The 20388-nt window shown below is 50.8% G+C and overlaps 1 protein-coding gene across 1 annotated transcript; it reads right to left on the bottom strand.

The window, feature by feature from the left end:
• Positions 1-508: 508 nt before the first annotated feature.
• mfn2 (mitofusin 2) lies at positions 509-20100 on the bottom strand. The gene is made up of 18 exons (XM_078238851.1): positions 19985-20100; positions 17833-18011; positions 16605-16740; positions 15865-16027; positions 15077-15201; positions 14872-14980; positions 14622-14729; positions 13645-13798; positions 12370-12437; positions 12032-12153; positions 11686-11812; positions 11447-11551; positions 10282-10384; positions 7775-7995; positions 7189-7344; positions 4704-4900; positions 4068-4202; positions 509-3032 (listed from the first exon to the last, which is right to left on the bottom strand). Exons 2-18 carry the CDS (start codon positions 18005-18007, stop codon positions 2963-2965), a joined length of 2274 nt encoding a protein of 757 aa, XP_078094977.1. The 5' UTR covers positions 18008-18011; positions 19985-20100; the 3' UTR covers positions 509-2962.
• Positions 20101-20388: the final 288 nt, after the last annotated feature.

Below are 20388 nucleotides of genomic sequence, written 5' to 3' on the forward strand. Positions count from 1 at the left end.
ACACTAGGACTTGCAACCTGAATGCATGACCTGGCTTGGCAGGCCACAGCAGCCGGGTTATGCCAAAAGGCCAAATTTCTTCACAGGTTTTCACACAAAACCTATGCCTAGTTTAAAGTTTATTTATTAGTGTCACAAGTAGGTTTACATTGACACTGCAATGAAGTTACTGTGAAAATTCTCTAGTCGCGAGGGAGAATTTAGCATAGCCAAAGCACCTAACCAGCATGTCTTTCGGATTGTGTGAGGAAACCGCAGCACCCGGAGGAAACCCATGCAGACACAGAGAGAACGTGCAGACTCAGACAGTGACCCAAGCCGGGAATCGAACCCAGGTCCCTGGCACCGTGAGGCAGCAGTGCTAACCACTGTGCCACCATGCACCCCAGGTCAGTCAGTGTCTAGGTTTGTTTTCCCTGCCCAAGTCCCTTGACTCTTGCTTCAATCCCCCTCCACCTATAGATCAAAGAATGCTCAGAGCACAGCAATGGGCAATTGGAGACAAAGGAACTTTTTGAAATTAATTTATTTCACCATGTATTTTACACAAGCCCAGTCCCAGGTATCAGATGACAAGAACAGTACATCACAGAGGGATCTTTGCATAAATTTTAACCAAAAAATACTTAATGAGACTAAGAGCAGCAGAAACATAAAGTGCACTTTAACTTTGAAAAAAAATCCAACTGAATGGGTACAATCAAAAGTACCAAGATTTAGACCCATTCAGTTGCCTTGTTACATGGTAGCATCAGCACTGAGCCCTCTGGTCATCATCTATACCTAATAGTTGCCACTTGGTGCAATGGCTCAAACCTGACAGAACTGGAATGCAGCTCAACCTGGATCACTCACTTCATTCTTTAACAGAAATAGACAGCAAGTTAGTTTTCATCAAGATGCTTAATATTTCATTTATTAACCAGTCTTTTCTCTGAGATGCTGACTAATGTATTACCAGAATTCTTAGTTCTTATTCCTTTCCAATATATTTAAATGTTTAAAACTATGAATATAAGCCTCAGTCAAATCAAGGCATAAACACAAAATAAGCCTCTTTAAAAGTGTGTTAAATACTTTTGTTTCTGCTTGAATGATCAAGAGGAAGATATAGTGTTGTGGTTTTGGGGACATAGTTGACAGTCAAATCAGTTATTCATGATGCACATAAAGCATTTTGTCATCAATGAAAACTGACCGGTTCAAAACTAATGCAGCTCTCAATGCTCCCAGTACATTACAAGATTTAAACAACACAGAATTTACCAATGTTCAGGGTAAAGGATTTCCTCCATCGGTAAAGCTGGGGCAACAAGGTCACCATGAGAACAACACAGCAGGAGTCTAGAGTTTTGATAGTGTACGGAGTTGATGCAAGCAATGTAGTTCTCACATCATATATACTTTGCACTGCATTGCACAGACATTCCACAGACACAAGTGTTCATCATCCTTGGTCTTTACATTTACAGAAAAATGTCTGAACCTTTCATAAATGTGACTCATGAAATGCAGAAATCTCCTCACACATCAATACTGTTCTTTTCATCATTCCAAACATTTCTGAACTGGTAAGGGGAGCGGAGGGTGGGGGGGTGGGGGGGTGGGGGGGGGGGGGGGGGGTTGGATTACGCATGCAATACACAAAGAGTCACACTGGAATTCTTCCTTATCACTTCCCAATATCTAGTGGTTTAAATCACAGACAATCCTTTCTCACACAGCAGAAATCTTTCCCAAGTTTACAAACTCATTACCAAGTCTACTCAGATTTGAATTTCAGTTGTCCTTTTGTTACTGACTTGCTTCTCTGCACACCCAGTTGACAGACTGGGAATGACATTACATACCAGGACTATGTTCAGCTCAAGACTCACCCTCTGTCAACACAAACCAACAATTCAGTTTAGGGTACAGATTAATTGAAAATAAGTATCTCAATTGAAACAGATACCCAAGAGTGAGTACTGGAATCTCATCAGTGGGGTTCAGGGTATTTGCATATAGAATACCGAGGAACAAGTTACAGACAGAAATCTAATCAAGGAGTTGAAGGTAGCACAGACTGTGATGTTTCAAGTTTTGTGACCTCTCTGAAACCCAGATTAGAATTCATATTGTAAATATCAGAATGATCTGGGAGCAAAGGGTGACACCCAGAGACATCATCTTTTGAACTCCAGGTTGGTGTCAAGTATACCAGCTGCAGATATTGAGCATATCTGGGGGTTATTAAAGGACTTCTTGGCTTTATTTCTCAGTCATGGCATGCAGTTTAAATGATTATCTTCAAGATGAACAATAGAAAATGCCACATATCACCTCTGATCAGATTTAGTGAACACTCCTGACATGTGAGACTTTGTAACTTGGAGATCTGATCATGTTGGGAGGTGTGGGGGGAGGGGGTAGGGGTGGTTTTAGGGTGCATCATCAGGAAGCTCTTTCCCCATCTCCAGTAAATTGTTCAAGTCTCTAGTCAAAATACAAATGTACTCCCATCTCTCAGTAAGGACCCAGCGTTTTGTCCATAGTTAAGGAACGGTCTGCCAATCACAAGTGAAGTCTCCCACACGTCACCCTGCATCACGCAGCTCAGACTATGAAAGATCAAGTGACTTGTCCCACAATGTGACAAGTTCCGCGTGTCCATTGCAGGTCAACAAGCCCGAGCTGCAAGATGCGTCTGAACCAAAACATAAAAGGCGGTTGGTCTCCTGCTGGCTGCTCTGTGCGATTCACCAAGTGTAAAATGTCAGACACTGATCAATCAGTCACAGCATTAATTCAGCCCCAAATAGCTTTAAATCAATTGTCAACGGTTTATAAATTATTCTGAAAAAAAATGAATATCCCAACAATCCCTTCCCCCCCGCCCCCCCGCCACCGGTGTGACAGTTAGTGTTGCATTTGTGTCTCAGGTGGTGGAAACATCTTCCAAGTTTGCACGCATCAGTCACTCTCATCTGCTCTGCTCCAGGTACTGGTGAGTGAACATGTTCAGTTCACTGTCCAGCCAGCCAGCCTTGTTCCTGCAAAGAATAACATTCAGTCACAACAAGTAGGGGAATCAGTAGACTAGGAGCTCAATGCACCACGACCGACCTAATTCTCAAATTAAACTCAAACCCCACAACAGTTCCCAGGGATTCTGCATTGCCACTTTCATTCAAAGCTGAGTGGGGATGGGAGGACCTGAGGGCGATTTAGAAACATAGAAAAACTACAGCACAATACAGGCCCTTCAGCCCACAAAGTTGCGCCGAACATGTCCCTACCTTAGCGATTACTAGGCTTACCTATAACCCTCTATCTTACTAAGTTCCATGTACTTATCTAAAAGTCTCTTAAAAGACCCTATCGAATCCGCCTCCACCACCGTTGCTGGCAGCCCATTCCACACACCCACCACCCTCAGTGAAAAACTTACCCCTGACATCTCCTCTGTACCTACCCCCCAGCACCTTAAACCTGTGTCCTCTTGTGGCAACCATTTCAGCCCTGGGAAAAAGCCTCTGACTATCCACTCGATCAATACCTCTCAACATCTTATACACCTTTATCAGGTCACCCCTCATCCTTCGTCTCTCCAAGGAGAAAAGGCCGAGCTCACTCAACCTATCCTCATAAGGCATGCTCCCCAACCCAGGCAACATCCTTGTAAATCTCCTCTGCACCCTTTCTATGGCTTCTATTTGGGGGAAGATGCTGGATGGAGTTAAGCCCTCACCCTTGCTGCCCGGGTGAGGTCATTGACCTTCTTGCAGCACTGCTTCCCTGTTCTGGGGGCCAGTGCCATGGCACTAACCGAGGCGGCAACTGCCTCCCAGGCTGCATTGTCATCAGGCCCCCTTGGTGAGTCTGGCTTTCTTATGCTTTTTCCCCTACTAATGCAGACTTAATGTCAAATCAGGGATCCACCGTGTAATTTTAACCTAACCTGAACTCAAAACTCAAGAGTCTTTTGGAACAGCTCTGCACGCAGCAGAAAGCTTCTGGCAACCGGTTTCTGAGCCCAAAGCTGTCAACATTTGCCACCGATTTTGCCAACATCCGTGGGCACCCACCTGAGCAGCTTGGCTTTGCTCTGCAAGGAATCCAGCAGTTCAATCTTCTTATTCAGGTCCTTAATCTCCTCGTCCAGGTTCTGCCGTGTCACATCCACCTGCTGACAGAGCTGGGCAAAGGTCCCTGTCAGCTCCCTGCAGAGGAAGGAATGGGAACGGAAGTGAAAGGGAGGTACAGAAACACAAATCCATACATTTACTGCAACACGTGGGGCCTGGGGAGAACGGACAAATCAGTCAAGGTCCAGCCGCTAATCAGTATCCGCTGATCCCTGCTGGAAGTTTCAAATCGAGATGTCGAGTCAGATCTGGCTTCACTGTAATGTCTTTTGTAATGGAATATCCAACCAAAATTCACTATCTAGTGCCACATGTGAAGAACAGTCATCGGTGTCTGAGATTGACAGCGGGTGACACTGGGATAATAGGCCGGTGACCCTGGATCACATTTCCAGGAAGAGTTGGTGCCACCGGCCGGGGGTAGCGTGCAAAAAGAATGCTCGAAAATCAGAGGGGGATAATATTTCTGATTGAAGGGAGCAGCCTGTGTTTGCAAACAGCAGAGTATGTAAGGAGGAGGGGAGGTGGTGCCTGGCTCCCTCCCAACCCCCACGTTTACTCCGTCCCCTCACTTACTGTTGCACCTGATGGCTGCAGTTGGATCCAGTGTAACCGACAATGAGCTGTAGCTTCTCAGCAGCATAATCCACCAGCTGACGCTTGAAGGCTCTTTCTTTGGCTCTGGTTGTCCATGTCAGCCGCTCGTATACGTACAGGAGGCCATACATCCCCACGCTCAATGCAATCAACCGCCAGCCCACTGCTTTCCACACCTGACACACAATCAGACGAGGGGGTCAGATTTCTCCAAATCCGTTCATCATACATCAATGTTGATTTATCTAGCTTGCTGCAACATTCAAAAGGCGGCTGGATATAGCACTTGGGGCGAATGGGATCAAAGGTCATGGGGAAAAAACAGGATTAGGCTATTGAGTTGGATGATCAGCCATGATGGTGATGAATGGCGGAGCAGGCTCGAAGGGCCAAATGGCCTCCTCCTGCTCCTATCTTCTATGTTTCTATTTCAAGCCCAGCCCCTGGGATTCAGCACGGAAATCTCTAGGACAGCTGCAGTTTTTCTGTTCATTTATATTCAGCAAAGGGAGGCCAGAAAGGGGCTCATCAAAGAATGAGGCTCCTGCAGTAGCACCCAGCTGGAGGCAAGGGCAAGAAATCAGAATCATGGAATTTCTACAGTGCAGAAGGAGGCCATTTGGCCCATCACATCTGCACCAACTCTCTGACAGAGTGTCTTACCCAGGCCCTCTCCCCCGCCCTATCCCCTTAACTCTGCACATTTACCATGGCTAATCCATTTAACCTACACATCTTGGGACACTAAGGAACAATTTAGTATGTTTGCACATCTCTGGACTGTGGGTCGAAACTGGATCACCGAGGGGGAACCCGTACAGATACGGAGAATGTGAGAACTCCATCCAGATCCGAGGCTGGAATTGAACCCGGTTCCCTGGCACTGTCAGAGAGCAATGCTAACCACTGTACCACCATGGGAAGTCCTTAGGTGCAAATACAGTGCCCATCATCTGACCAATAAGAGACCATTCCAGTCAGACACCAATCACGTCTGTGTCAATGGCTGCCTCCATGTTTTAATCCTATTCCTTCTTGCTCCCCATTAATATTTCTCGCTCTCAAGCAATGCTTTAAATGGATTTCTGGATTCCACGTCAACTTAAGAACATTAGAACATAAGATCATGAAAACTAGTAGGCCATCTGGTCCCTCCTGCTCCTAGTTCTCTTGATCTTATGTTCTAATGTTCTTAAGTTGAATGCTCCACCATTGAATAAGATCATAGCTGATCTTTTCGTGGACTTAGCTCTACTTACCCATCCGCTCACCATAACCCTTAATTCCTTTACTGTTCAAAAATCTATCTTTGCCTTAAAAACATTCAACGAGGTAGCCTCAACTGCTTCACCGGGCAGGGAATTCCACAGATTTACAACCCTTTGGGTGAAGAGGTTCCTCTGCTCCCCTTTATTTTGAGGCTATGCCACCTAGTTCTAGTTTCACCCACCAGTGAAAAACAACCTCCCTGCTTCTATCTTATCTATTCCCTTCTTAATTTTATATGTTTCTATAAGATCGCCCCTCATTCTTCTAAATTCCAATGAATATAGTCCCAGTCTACTCAGTCTCTCCTCATAAGCCAACCCTCTCAACTCCAGAATCAACCTAGTGAATCTCCTCTGTACCCCCTCCAATGCCAGTACATTCCTTCTCAAGTAAGGAGACCAAAAACTGTACACAGTACTCCAGACTTAACTGTCTCTTTTCATTCTTGGTGATTGTTTTAATTTTGGGCCCTCGTTCCCCTCACACTGATGAGGTAGAAATAATCCATCACTACATAGTAACCGTTCATAATAAAAGCCTCCATCAGGTCACTTAGTAACTTTACAGTTCGAGCCACTGCTGTGGAATGGGCGAGTGAGGGGGACCTCGGTGACATGGCCTTTCAACACTCCCACCAGCACTACAATACACTTGGGTAAGTTTGAGGTGGCAATGTGGCTCTGTGGTCAAAGTCTCTCTTCTCCAGTCAGAAGGTCGTGGAGCCAAGTCTCCAGAGAGGACATTGGTACATGCCAACACTCAATACAAAACAAAGATTGCAGAACCTTTCTTTTAGATGTTATGTTAAACTGAGGTCCTGTCTACTTGTTAATAGGATCTTGCTGAGCTGTGTGGCTGCTGTGTTTGTCCACACAAAAGTGACCGCACTTCTAAAGTAATTCCTTGGTCCTGATGGGGTTTGGCATGATCTGAAGCTGAGATCAGCTGCCAAATGGATTGTTACTGCTTTCCTTTAGGTTCCCGAAACCTGCTCCTATTCCAACCCCCTCATGATGCCAAGCAATGCCACACTGTCCTTTCCGATGCATCAGCACTGGATTACAGTAGGTGCAGTTACACAGAGCGGCCGCCATTGCCCAGCTCAAATCTCCATTGCTTCACCAGCAGCAGTTGACAGTCCGATCTGGCAGAGGTCACCGTACCAGATGTTGGTGAGTAAACAGCTATCACTTACCACACCCCCGACCACGATTATCCCCATTGATGTCCGCGAAGTTAATGAAGCCAATCCCGTTACCATAGAAACCATGAGTTCTTCCTGGGTCATGGACCCCTGGGGTAAGGATGGTAGGCTGGCACTGACTGGCGTAATGGGCAGTTGCCGCGAGACCTAGAGACACAGGAGACCAAGAATCGGTGAAAATCAGACAGCCTAAAACCAGCTGTGAACCTCTTAAATCACCCAATGCACCAATTAGATGACAGAAAAGTAAGAGGAAGTAATCACCACCAATCTCAGCCAGGGTTGAGTGGTACATCCTGGCCTCTGGGTCAGAAGTTCATGGATTCAGGTTCCACTCCAGAGACTTGAGCAGATTCCAGTCTGAGACTCGAAGTGCAGTACTCAGGGAATTGTGCACTGTTGCAAGTGCCATCCTCTGGATCAGACTTGAACCCAAGGCCCTCTGTCCAATGGAACAAATATGAAGCCAGGGAATATCTCCCCTTCGCACTGGCCAATCTTTATCCATCAGCCTTCATTAAAAGCTGAAAACCAGATATAGGATAATGAGCAGATAACCTGTTTCCCTTTGTTTTACCTGGTCGTTGTATCCTGCCAGGGCCCTGCGACTATTCTTTGGGCCCAGGAAGCGATTGACGAGCATCGTCCACCCGAGTGAGAAGTGGAACTCGATGTCTTCCTGGAAGTCGGCACAGAGTCTGTCACAATTCAGGTCGTAGCTGAGACTGAAGCGCTGACGAGGCACCAGCACATCTACCTGGCCCCTCTCTGTGGGTGGCAAGAGGGGGTGAAGGCTGTCTGGAAGGGGAGGGTGAGGAGGGGGAAAAGAAAGAAATCATTACAAAATCATCTAATGAAAAGGGGCTTCAAGATTCCTAACAAGAGGCTACTGACCATGTGCACACTGTCCTCATCCCGACCCTGCACACCGTTCCCCCCACCCCCACCCCCAGACCCTGCGCACCACAACCCCCGCACCCCCAGACCCTGCACACCGTTCCCCCCACCCCCACCCCCAGACCCTGCGCACCACAACCCCCGCACCCCCAGACCCTGCACACCGTTCCCCCCACCCCAGAGACTGCACACCGCATCAGACCTCCCTGCCCCCAGACCCTGCACACCACAACCTGCACACCACAACCCCCCCACCCCCAGACCCTGCACACCACTCCCCCCCCACCCCCAGACCCTGCACACCGTTCCCCCCACCCCCAGACCCTGCACACCACTCCCCCCCCACCCCCAGACCCTGCACACCGTTCCCCCCACCCCCAGACCCTGCACACCACTCCCCCCCCACCACCAGACCCTGCATACCGCACCACACCCCCCTGCCCCAGACCCTGCACACCACAATCCCCCACCCCCAGACCCTGCACACCACTCCTCCCCCAACCCCCCACCCTGCACACAAGCCCCCCACCCCCCACACAACCCCCGCACCTCCAGACTCTGCACACCACAATCCCCCACCCCCTGCACACCACTCCCTCCCCACCTCCCCCGGACTCTGCACACCACTGCCCCCCCTCCCCCCGCCCCTGCACACTGCCCATACCCCCGATTGTGCACACTGCACCCCCCTCACCCCTAGACCCTGCACACTGCACCCCCTCCGCCAGACCCTGCGCAGCACCCTCACCCCCGACCCCGCACACACCTACCCTCCACCCCTGACCCTGCACACCGCTCACCCCCACCCCCAGACACTGCACATCACCCGTATCCCGACCCTGCACACTGTCCTCACCCCCGACCCTGCACACCACACCTCTACCCCACCCTCAAACCCTGCACACCGCTCCCCCCACACCCCACAGACCCTGCACACCACCCGTACCCCCGACCCTGCACCCCCTCCGCTAGACCCTGCGCCCCACCCTCACCCCCGACCCCGCACATTGCCTCTCCCCAGCACACCATCAATATCTCCACCCTGCACCAGCCTCTATTCATCCATCAGCCCCACTCACAAGAAACCCGCTCCCAAACACATGGAATTCTCATTAGAAAAGTCAGAAACCTAGGCAAGAAAAGACCATGTTCCATCTAGTTGGTGTTCTACTTATCACAAGACTGTTCAAGGTCTTGCTGCCTAATCACGATAATTGATCTCTCTGTTAGTCTACAACAGATTCAGTAATAAAGTGAGGAAAACCTCAGTGGCCCGAGAGCTTTGGGAACCAAAGGCCTCCCAAGAATGCTCCACACTTACGCACGGTCATGTCTCAAATAACTCAGCCATCCTGCGCCTACTCACCACCCACCCCCAGGGTCCAGCAGTTGATCTATTCTGCCTGTCTGTGTGGCCCCTCACACCCTCCAACCCCTTCCATCTTCCCACTTCTCTGTCTCCTTCATTTGGTCTCCTCTCCTTGTTCTCTACCATCTCGATGTTGGTGCTGCCTTGGCACAGTAGTTATGTAAGCTGGATGTGTAAGACAGGTTCAAATCCCACCATGGCAGCTGGTGGAATTTAAATTCAATTAATAAAATCTGGAATATAAAAAAAGCTCGTCTCCATAATGTTCAAGATGAAACCATCATCGATTGTTGCAAAAACACACCCAGTTCATTGAGGTCCTTCAGGGAGGAAAATCTGCTGGAATAGATGGACAAGTAGCAGGACTGGAGACTTGTAAGTTTAAGTTTTAAGTTTATTATTTCACAAGTGGGCTTACATTAACACTGCAATGAGGTTACTGTGAAAATCCCCTAGTCAGCACACTCCGGCGCCTGTTCGGGTACACTGAGGGAGAATTTAACTTGGCCAATGCACCTAACCAGCACGTCTTTCGGACTGTGGGAGGAAACCGGAACACCGGGAGGAAACCCACGCAGGCACCAGGAGAACATGCAAACTCCACACAGGCAGTGACCCAAGCCGAGAATCGAACCCGGGTCCCTGGCGCTGTGAGGCAGCAGTGCTAACCACTGTGCCACCGGGCCGCCCACTTTTTCACCCTTGAGCCTAAAGTTGCAGTTTGTTGCAGAGTTCAATACTACTCACTGAGACCCATCTGCAGCTGGTTACACATCTCTGATAGTATATTGAGAAAGGACTGAATGTTCAGTACTGACCGATCATTTCATGCTGTGTTTTCTGCAGGCTGGTTGTAATGGTGACAGAACAACGCTCAGACATGTTGCGCCCAAGTCCTTCCTCAATGTGTTTGTGGAGCTCCTGTGAGAAGACAGAAACAAAGATAAGGATGTGTGGCAGAAGGTGGAAGAACTAAAAGAAAGAACCGGCCCACACTAACCTTGAATTGAAGCAACTCCTTCAGATTTGCCCCCAAGTCCAGTCTTACTTCTTCTGCAGAGGGGTTTAATGCAGTTATCTCCTTGTTCCTTGCTGTCAGATTTCTTAGAATCCGTACAGTGCAGAAGGAGGCCATTCAGCCCATCGAGTCTGCACCGACAACAATCCCACTCAAGCCCTATCCACTTAACCCCACATATTTATGCTGTTCGTCCCCCTGACACTAAGGTGCAATTTAACATAGCTAGTCAACCTAACCCCTACATCTTTGGACTGAGGGAGGAAACCAGAGTATCCAGAGGAAATTCACGCAGACACGGAGAACATGCAAACTCCACACAGTGACCCAAGGCCAGAATTGAACCGGGTCCCTGGTGCTGTGAGGCAGCAGTGCTAACCATAGTTTATAGGAGTCTCTTCCCCCATTGGGTCTGGTTCCTACAATGATTTCCAATTTGATCCTGTTAAGACTGGTAATCCACTGAACTTGCCTCTCATTCCTTCCCAATTTCAGTTCTCCTGTTCTACACACACACGCACTCTGTTTCTCACACACTCACTGCGTTGAGTCCAAGATTCATTTAATCTCCTACTCAAACTCATTCCTTCTCTGGACTTTCTGCCTACAAGCTACAGAATTTTAGAAGCCAAACTTGGCATCACCGAGCAACTGCCTCCCAATTTACATGTCCCAGCCTCTCATTCTTCACCCTCAACCCTTCACTAAACTTTCCAATAAAGGAACTCTGGTTAATTTTCTGTTGTGACCACCAGCTGAATTGGAAATAAATGAAGCAGAGTGCGAGGGGACTGGTTTAACAAGCAGATTCCAGTCGCCTACAATGCTTTAAATAAATGTAACTGTTCTGCCAGCATTCCTGAAACCGATAATCGTTTCTCGCACCAGCTTTTTGAAGTGTGTGTGTGTGTGGGAAAACTGAGCCCGGGGAATCAACCTGTTCACCCTCCGACACTGATACTCACACTCTTGTAGACTCGAAGCACGACTTGCGAGGGGTGAAAATCCATCTGGAAATCATCCACCAATGTGGCAAGGTGGCGGATTTCTTCTGCCATTGCGTTGGAGACCTGAGACACAGGAAATGGCATCAAACAGCAGCCAGGCCAGCCTTAGAAGCAAATCCAAAACCTCAGAGCACAAGGAACAGTCCAGCGAACAGTACATTACACTCACTCTCCCCGAAAGCTAAGCTCACTCTCACCTGCCGCTCCACCTCCTCCGTGATCTGTTTGATTTTCCCTTTACAATCCTGGGTCAGTAGGTCCAATTGATTGTCTATGAACTCCAGTCGATCCATTCGCTCCTTTCTCTGGTTCAAGCAATGCACCCTGCAACAAGGTTAAAGGTCAGTTCCAACCTCAGCTAATCCCAAACCGTCAGGGTGAGGGTCCGTAGGGTGGTGTTATTCTATTGTAAAAGCGGTTTCCATTTTAGATCTTGGTGGCTTACATTCCTAGTGTCCCCAGTTCTCCCCATTCAATGGGACAGGCCAATCAGATGTTGGGGGTTATAAAACAGGCAGCCTGTTGGTGTATCAACAAACGCACCTCTGCTCCGCGGCAGCAACGTGCACTGAATCCATAATTCGTCGCAGGGCCTCCGAGATCTGCTTGGCACGGACTGTGTGCTGCTCAAACTTGGTCTTTACAGCCGACTGCGAGATACATTCCTGCAGAGTATTCAGAAAAGAGAGTAGACAGGTAAGGCAAGAGCTTTAACCATAGAGCAAGAACTCAGAAAGGAATGAATTTTGATCAAAAGCATTCTTACGCGGAATAAAAGATTAAAAGATCAAAGTTATAAGAATTTTCTGAATGTATTTACAGCACACGAGAGCCTTCTGTGAAAGATATCAATCAGCCCCATTACCCAGCCACAGACCCACCTCAAATCGTCGCTCAAAGTTCTGGAACTCGAACATTCTCGCCTGGAACCCCTCAGCCAGTGCTCCACCTGTTCACAACACACAAACAGCATGAGCTGCACCACTTCTCTCTCTTATTTGTGGAACTCGCTGCCCCACAGCGCGGTGGAGTCTGAATCGTTGAATGGTTTCAAGAAGGAGATGGATATATTTCTAATTAAAAAAGGGATAAGGGGATATGGGAAACAGGTGGGGAGGTGGATTTGAGACCAGGGAGAGTTCAGCCATGATCTGATTGAAAGGCAGAGCAGGCTCGAAGGGCTGAATATGCCGACTTCTGCTCCTTATTCCTATGTTGCTATTGAGACACCTAGAGACTCAGGCCCTCGCAGCTTAAACTGGCAGAGTCAGGGCTGGGGAAAGATCCACAATATAAGAGACGCAGGGTGCGAGTCAGACAGCTGCTTTTAATCCAAATATTTCAATCTACTAATTTCTGTTTTTTAAAGCAGGCTTCACCACAGGTCTGGGCTGGGTTATCAACTGGCCGCAGTTTCTCAGGGTTAAGGAGGGGATGATCCCACTCCTGATTGTTATCCAGTGACTTTCACTGGAGATTGCGTTTCTTTTTATGTTGGGCTTGATTATGCTGCCCTCTTCAGTGGAACAGCCAGCGAGCTTCTCTCACAATCCTGCGTACAGATCTTAAAATCAAGCAAGAGTACTGTGATCCTTACCCAGCTTTATGCCATTTTATAATCTGGGTTTAGTGGCCTGCTGACCTTTGAGGATATGTCAGAGGTCATTCACTGTGGACAATCAGCCAATCACAAACGTGGGCGAATATTGAATAAATACTTGTTGGGGAAAGATTTGATGTGGAGAAGCCGGCGTTGGACTGGGGTAAACACAGTAAGAAGTCTCACAACACCAGGTTAACGTCCAACAGGTTTATTTGGCAGCACTAGCTTTCGGAGCCTCAAGCTCCTTCTTCAGATGAGTCAGTGAGTGAGCTCACTCACCCACTCACCTGAAGGAGCTTGAGGCTCCGAAAGCTTGTGCTGCCAAATAAACCTGTTGGACGTTAACCTGGTGTTGTGAGACTTCTTACTGGGGAAAGATTTGCTCGGCAATGGGAAAAGGAAAGAGTCAGACTAACTGGTTTGCTCCTTCAATGAGCTAACTGGCTTCCTTCTGTGCTGGAGGACTCTATTGATCAGAAATACAGTTCATTACGACCAGGTTCCTTTGACCAGTAGTGTAAACATGCACCTATCCTGTCTGCCTCCCTCGTACCTGCTTCAGGCATCCCCTGTGCTTTCTGGATGCGAGCGTTCAAAACCTCTTTGGCTGACACAAAGAAGATGCGGTCTGTGGCCTGAGCCCGATCCACCACTCCCAACTCGTCCACCAGGAAGCTGGTGCAGCGATCCATATGCTGCCGACGCACCTGTCATCACGAAAAGAAGTGCCGCATGATGTCCATCACATTCAAGTAATGCCCAGGTCACTGAGCGATGAAAAACACAAAATAAATGAGGCCCAGCCAGCGTTGGGTACTGCCCTTAGCGAACCCTGTAATCACTGCAGAGCGTGTGCAGGTCAATCACACACCGACTGACAATTCTCACAGACACCAACATGGCTCAGACACGTTTCCAGCAGCATTCCCTTGGCACTGTCAGCTTGTCTGCTGACTCCCCTGGGGAAGGAGCTTCCAGCTGCTGTTCCAATTACAACGTTCGATGCCAAGGTGCCCGCTTCAGGAGAAGTTGGCATTATTCTCCTTGGGGCAGAGAAGCTTGAGGAGGTTTTACAAGAATAAATGAGGAGAAACTGCTTCCAGTGGCAAAGGGGTTAATAATCAGATCTAAGGTAATTGGCAAAAAAAATAAATCATAGGTGACATAAGGTAACGTTCTTATAAACTCAGCGAGTTGATGTAAAATGTACTTCCTGGAAGAGCGGTAGAAGTAAATTCATTAGTAACGCTGAAAAGGAAATCGAATAAATACTTGAAAAGGAGAGATTTGAAGGGCTATGTGTGTAGAGCAGGGGAAAGGGACTAATTCAACAAATAGCGCCTTCAAATAGATACAATGGGCCAAATGTAAGATTCTGAGATTCCTTGGCTGCAAATGCGATCAGTTTCAGAATTCAGCGGATGAAACATAGGATCTCCCCCACCCGTGCCAGGTCCACAGTGCGCTCAGAACCTCACACAGCCATTCACAGAGCTGCTTGCTATAAAGCGCCTGCCGCACACTGCTCACCTCCTCCATGTACTCAGGTTCCGAGGCAGAAGCATCCCAGCGGTTATTGAGGATAAAGATATTGGGTTGTGACAGTCGCTCGTTGACTTTGTGAAAGAACTGCTTCTCCTGAAACAGAAACCAAGGGGTAAAACTCCATCCTTGAATTATTGACGTCTGCCCGAATGCAAACGAGTCTCACACACTGCCGCCTGTATCCGACAGAGCTTGCTCCCTCTTGCCTGTACACAACAGCGTTTCGCTCACTCACCGTCTGCATTAACGTTGACTCAGAGTTTGCCACCAACACAAACACATCAGCATCCAGACAGAATTTATCAATCCAGCTGTCCAGTTCTGTGGTTACATCGATCCCAGGACTGGGACAAACAGAAAAAAAGAGAAGAGCTCATTAATAGCAAGGTATGGGACAAGGTGCCAGTAAGTACAGCGAGGTTGAATACACTCTCTCATACCTATCCACCAGCACCAGGTCGTCTCGCAATAAAGCACATTTCATCTTGGGCCACATGACGGAGACAAGGCTACCTGCGGTGAGCTGTTGATCCTGGTGAAGTGCGTGAGCCAAGTGATTCACAGTCTGTAGGAGACACAACAAACTCTTTCACAAGGGCTTCTTAAATGATCAAATTCATTCCTTAGCCCCAGTGCTCCTTCTATCTCTGGTGATCTTGCCTCAGGCTTCAGCCGTGAGTCAATGTCTGGCAGTAGAGCTTGGTTTTCAGAGCCCAGCCCACATTCTCCCTCAGTTCAGATCTGGCCCGGGCACCAGGGCTACTAAAGGTCAGCTGAACTGTTCCATGTTGTCGCCGAGCTCAGATTCAGCTCATCAGGGTGGCACAAGGACAGCCCAGGGAAGCACCCTGCTTTCACTGGACTAACATCAAACCACAGGTAAATTGGTGGCAATGAAGGGGTTAGAAATGCCACGACCGTTCCCATTCTGTAGCACTGCTACCATCAGCCATCATAGCCCAGAGAGAGGGCATGGAATTAATGAGCAGGACACAGAGAGGATCTCAAGAAAAGCAATTTGTTCAGTCATGTTTAAACAGAGTGTAGGGGAAACCCCCCCCCCCCCCCCCACCAAAATCATGGCTCATGTGCTCCTCAACCATGCCCCAGACATTCACTCCAAATCCTCAGCCTGCTTTACACAACCGAGAGTAGCCCTCAGATCTGACACACACGGAGATAGATCCCCGTCCCATAGTCACCATACAAAGGGTGTCAACTGTCTAACCTTGATATTTCGTTTCTCCTCAGATCCATCTGTGAGCAGGTACGCCTCATTCCCGTCTGAGCCCTCCACACGTAGGAAGCAGTTGGTGGTGTGGCCAATTCCCGAGGGCAGGACTTTGTCCCACAGCATCGCATTAATCACACTGCTTTTCCCATTGCTCGTCCTGTGAACAAAACATATTTTAACCTCGCACAAATTGGCAGAGCGGACACCGTGCCGAGGAACAACCAGGTGCTTGGGAATTACACCACAGAACCAACAGCACCGAGAGCAGAGCACCATAGAACCAGCATCAGCGAGAGCTCACAAACAAACCAACCCAGCAACACCAAACCTCAATCTTGCTCATAAGGTGCAAAACTCACGAATGCTGTCACATTTACTGGGACACCATCAGCAATCTGCAGGAGGGCCCAGAAACAATCTGGGGACTACTGGAGACCAACCGTGGCAACTGGGACTGATGGGAGACCAGGGACAGTACAAGTCTCTCAGTATGAATCTCTTCCCCAGAGGAAAGCGGAAGCCGGGTCTTTGAATATACTTAATGCTGACATAACGCAGATTTGTGATGGGGGGGGGGGGGGGATGGGGCAGGCAGGAGTTCAAGCCACAAACGGATTGAATGGTGGTGCAGGCTTGATGGGCCGAATGCCCATTCTTATTTCTAACGATCCCAAGTGAAGCAGGGTCGATACCGGACATGGAGTTAGTACAGTCACGTGGTGGACATGACCTACCTGCCAAAAAATGCTACCTTCATGTGTCGTCGCGCCAGCACCTCACTAATCCCCCCGACCTTCGATAGATAACCCGTCACCTCCAGCACCTGTTCCTCTGTGGTGATTGGGTCCAGCTCTCCATTCTGGTATGTCTCTGTGCAATGGCAAACAAACCGGGATCAAGCTACGGCATCCAGTTGACGGAATTCTGGAAAGCAGCCCAGCTTTGAAGCAGTGCTCGTGTTTGGAAATGAAGACAGTTCCTATGATGTCTGGGGGACAGGTGGACGTGCTTACACACGGTTCAGTAACTGGGGTCCCAGAGAGCTGCACAATCCCCAGTTACTGAGACACTGAGTGCGATTCTGGATGTTCCACGTGTTTGCATGGTTGTTATTTGGTTGTTTTGAGCAAAGTTATCTCATTAAATACAAGGCCCCCCCACCCCCCACCATGCAACCCAGACAGCCTTGGTATATCTCCTGTTTACGAAGCTTGTGGAGTCGGAACCCAAGACGCCATTTTACAGGCAGAGTCGACAGGAGGCCAGCGTCGGGCACAGGCCCAGGGCAGCAGGAAATTACAGCGAAGGGTTGGTGAAAGAAGCTGCACGATTGTTGGAGTGGGTTTAAAATTTGTTTGTTTAAAGTTTATTTATTAGTGTCTGAAGTTACTGTGAAAATCCCATTGTCGCCACACTCCGGCACCTGTTCGGGTACACCGAGGGAGAATTTAGCACGGCCAATGCACCTAACCCGCATGTCTTTCAAACTGTGGGAGGAAACCAGAGCACCCAGAGGAAACCCACGCAGACGTGGAGAGAATGTGCAGACTCTGCACAGACAGTGACCCATGGCGGGAATCGAACCCAGGTCCCTGGTACTGTGAGGCAACAGTGCTAACCACTGTGCCGGGTTTGAATCTCTGGTTCAGCAGTCCGCCTGGTTTCTAAAGTGAACTCTTGATTACTGCATCATGTTCATAACCCACAGCCTGTTTCCTGATTGGATTGATTATCCTGCACACAGCTATGGGGAGAGAGGGATGGTGAATAGGGTGTGAAGGGGGTTGGGGAAGTGCTGATGTGCTACATCCCTGAAGTGAGGTGATGTAACAGGTGCAGAAAAGCCCAGAGTGTGGCTGCCACATCCCCAGCTGAACAGACTGTACATCACACTCATACCCAGGCCGGATTAGCTATGTGTGTGCACGCTGCCCTCCCCATCATGTAAAAATCTCTACCCACCTTTGAGGAACGCAGCACTTTCCTTGATGTAGGCTGCGAGCTGCTCAAAAATTCCATTGATTTTCTTTTTGGCTGTGACAAAGTGTTTGAGCGGAGAAGCATTAACCTCGGCCATCAGACGCTTGTCTTTCTTACCAACTACAACAGGGTGTGAGCGGGAGAACATCAGGGACATGGCACTGAAATAACCAGAAAAAACGTGAGGTAGTTAATCCAAACTCTGCAGTCACACAGCATCCAGCTTCCTACTGACAGCCTTGTTGCCATTACTTTGGGAGAAGGGGAGGCAGGCACTACCAAAGTTAAGGGTTATGGTGAGCGGGTGGGTAAGTAGAGCTGAGTCCATGAAAAGATCAACAATGATCTTATTGTATGGCGGAGTAGGTTTGAGGGGGCAGGTGGCCTACTCCTGCTCCTAGTTCTTATGTTCTTAATTAAGTGATGAACTGCCTGGTATTTAAGGGACTGTCCCTTAATCTGACCATTTGGTGGTGGCGGAGGGAGGGGAAATCAGTTCCCATGCTGGGGGGGAGGGGGGAAATCAGTGCCCATGGTGGGGGGTGGGGTGGAGGGGGATCAGAACCTGTGCTGGTAGGGAGGAGGGGGGGGGGGGGACAGTTCCCGTGCTGGGGGCGGGTCAGTGCCCAAGCTGGGGGGGCGGGTCAGTGCCCAAGCTTGGGGGGGGGCGGGTCAGTGCCCATCCTGGAGGCTGGGCAGTGCCCATGCTGGGGGGGTGGGGCAGTGCCCATGCTGGGGGGGTGGGGCAGTGCCCATGCTGGGGGGGAGGGGCAGTGCCCATGCTGGGGGGGAGGGGCAGTGCCCATGCTGGGGGGGAGGGGCAGTGCCCATGCTGGGGGGGAGGGGCAGTGCCCATGCTGGGGGGGAGGGGCAGTGCCCATGCTGGGGGGGAGGGGCAGTGCCCATGCTGGGGGGAGGGGCAGTGCCCATGCTGGGGGGGGAGGGGCAGTGCCCATGCTGGGGGGGAGGGGCAGTGCCCATGCTGGGGGGGAGGGGCAGTGCCCATGCTGGGGGGGAGGGGCAGTGCCCATGCTGGGGGGAGGGGCAGTGCCCATGCTGGGGGGGAGGGGCAGTGCCCATGCTGGGGGGGAGGGGCAGTGCCCATGCTGGGGGGGAGGGGCAGTGCCCATGCTGGGGGGGAGGGGCAGTGCCCATGCTGGGGGGGAGGGGCAGTGCCCATGCTGGGGGGAGGGGCAGTGCCCATGCTGGGGGGAGGGGCAGTGCCCATGCTGGGGGGGAGGGGCAGTGCCCATGCTGGGGGGGAGGGGCAGTGCCCATGCTGGGGGGGAGGGGCAGTGCCCATGCTGGGGGGGAGGGGCAGTGCCCATGCTGGGGGGGAGGGGCAGTGCCCATGCTGGGGGGGAGGGGCAGTGCCCATGCTGGGGGGGAGGGGCAGTGCCCATGCTGGGGGGAGGGGCAGTGCCCATGCTGGGGGGAGGGGCAGTGCCCATGCTGGGGGGAGGGGCAGTGCCCATGCTGGGGGGGAGGGGCAGTGCCCATGCTGGGGGGGAGGGGCAGTGCCCATGCTGGGGGGGAGGGGCAGTGCCCATGCTGGGGGGAGGGGCAGTGCCCATGCTGGGGGAGGGGCAGTGCCCATGCTGGGGGAGGGGCAGTGCCCATGCTGGGGGAGGGGCAGTGCCCATGCTGGGGGAGGGGCAGTGCCCATGCTGGGGAGGGGCAGTGCCCATGCTGGGGAGGGGCAGTGCCCATGCTGGGGGAGGGGCAGTGCCCATGCTGGGGGAGGGGCAGTGCCCATGCTGGGGGGAGGGGCAGTGCCCATGCTGGGGAGGGGCAGTGCCCATGCTGGGGGAGGGGCAGTGCCCATGCTGGGGGAGGGGCAGTGCCCAGCCGATAGGGACATGGGAAGGGATTTACGAATTGGCGAGGGAAACGGCTCCAGAGTGCAGGGACCGGGTGTTGGGCTTCGGGGCCTTTTTAAGCTGAGCCCGGGGCCGAGGATACAACTGTCACCGGGGAATGAGCCCGGCGGGACCCGGGACTCAGCCACTGCTCTGGGCGGCGGAGAGCAGTGACCTTGCGCCACGGCGCGGAGCTCCGGCCCGGTCACACACTTTAACCGATGTCGGTGGGGCCGGGGCTGCACCTGAACCGCTCCAGCCGAGATCAGACCTACGTTTGAGCTGCTCTAGCCGAGGCCTCGTCAACAGCCGCTGCTGCTTCGCCACCCCCGGCCCGACAGACAACCCTCCCGCACCGTCATCAACCCGCGACAGCCCTCCCGCACCGTCATCAATCCGCGACAGCCCTCCCGCACCGTCATCAACCCGCGACAGCCCTCCCGCACCGCCATCAACCCGCGACAGCCCTCCCGCACCGTCATCAACCCGCGACTTGCCTCAGTATGGATAGACAGAGGGAGAATTGGCAATGGGGTTTTGTATTTATTTAGTGATGCGGAGCAAAATACTGTAGAAGCTGGAAATATGAAATAACACAACACCAGGTTAAAGTCCAACAGGTTTATTTGGAAGCAAATACCATAAGCTTTCGGAGCACTGCTCCTTCGTCAGATGGAGT

This window comes from Mustelus asterias, chromosome 22, assembly GCF_964213995.1.
Source record: "Mustelus asterias chromosome 22, sMusAst1.hap1.1, whole genome shotgun sequence".
In the NCBI taxonomy this organism is placed as follows: Eukaryota; Metazoa; Chordata; class Chondrichthyes; order Carcharhiniformes; family Triakidae; genus Mustelus; species Mustelus asterias.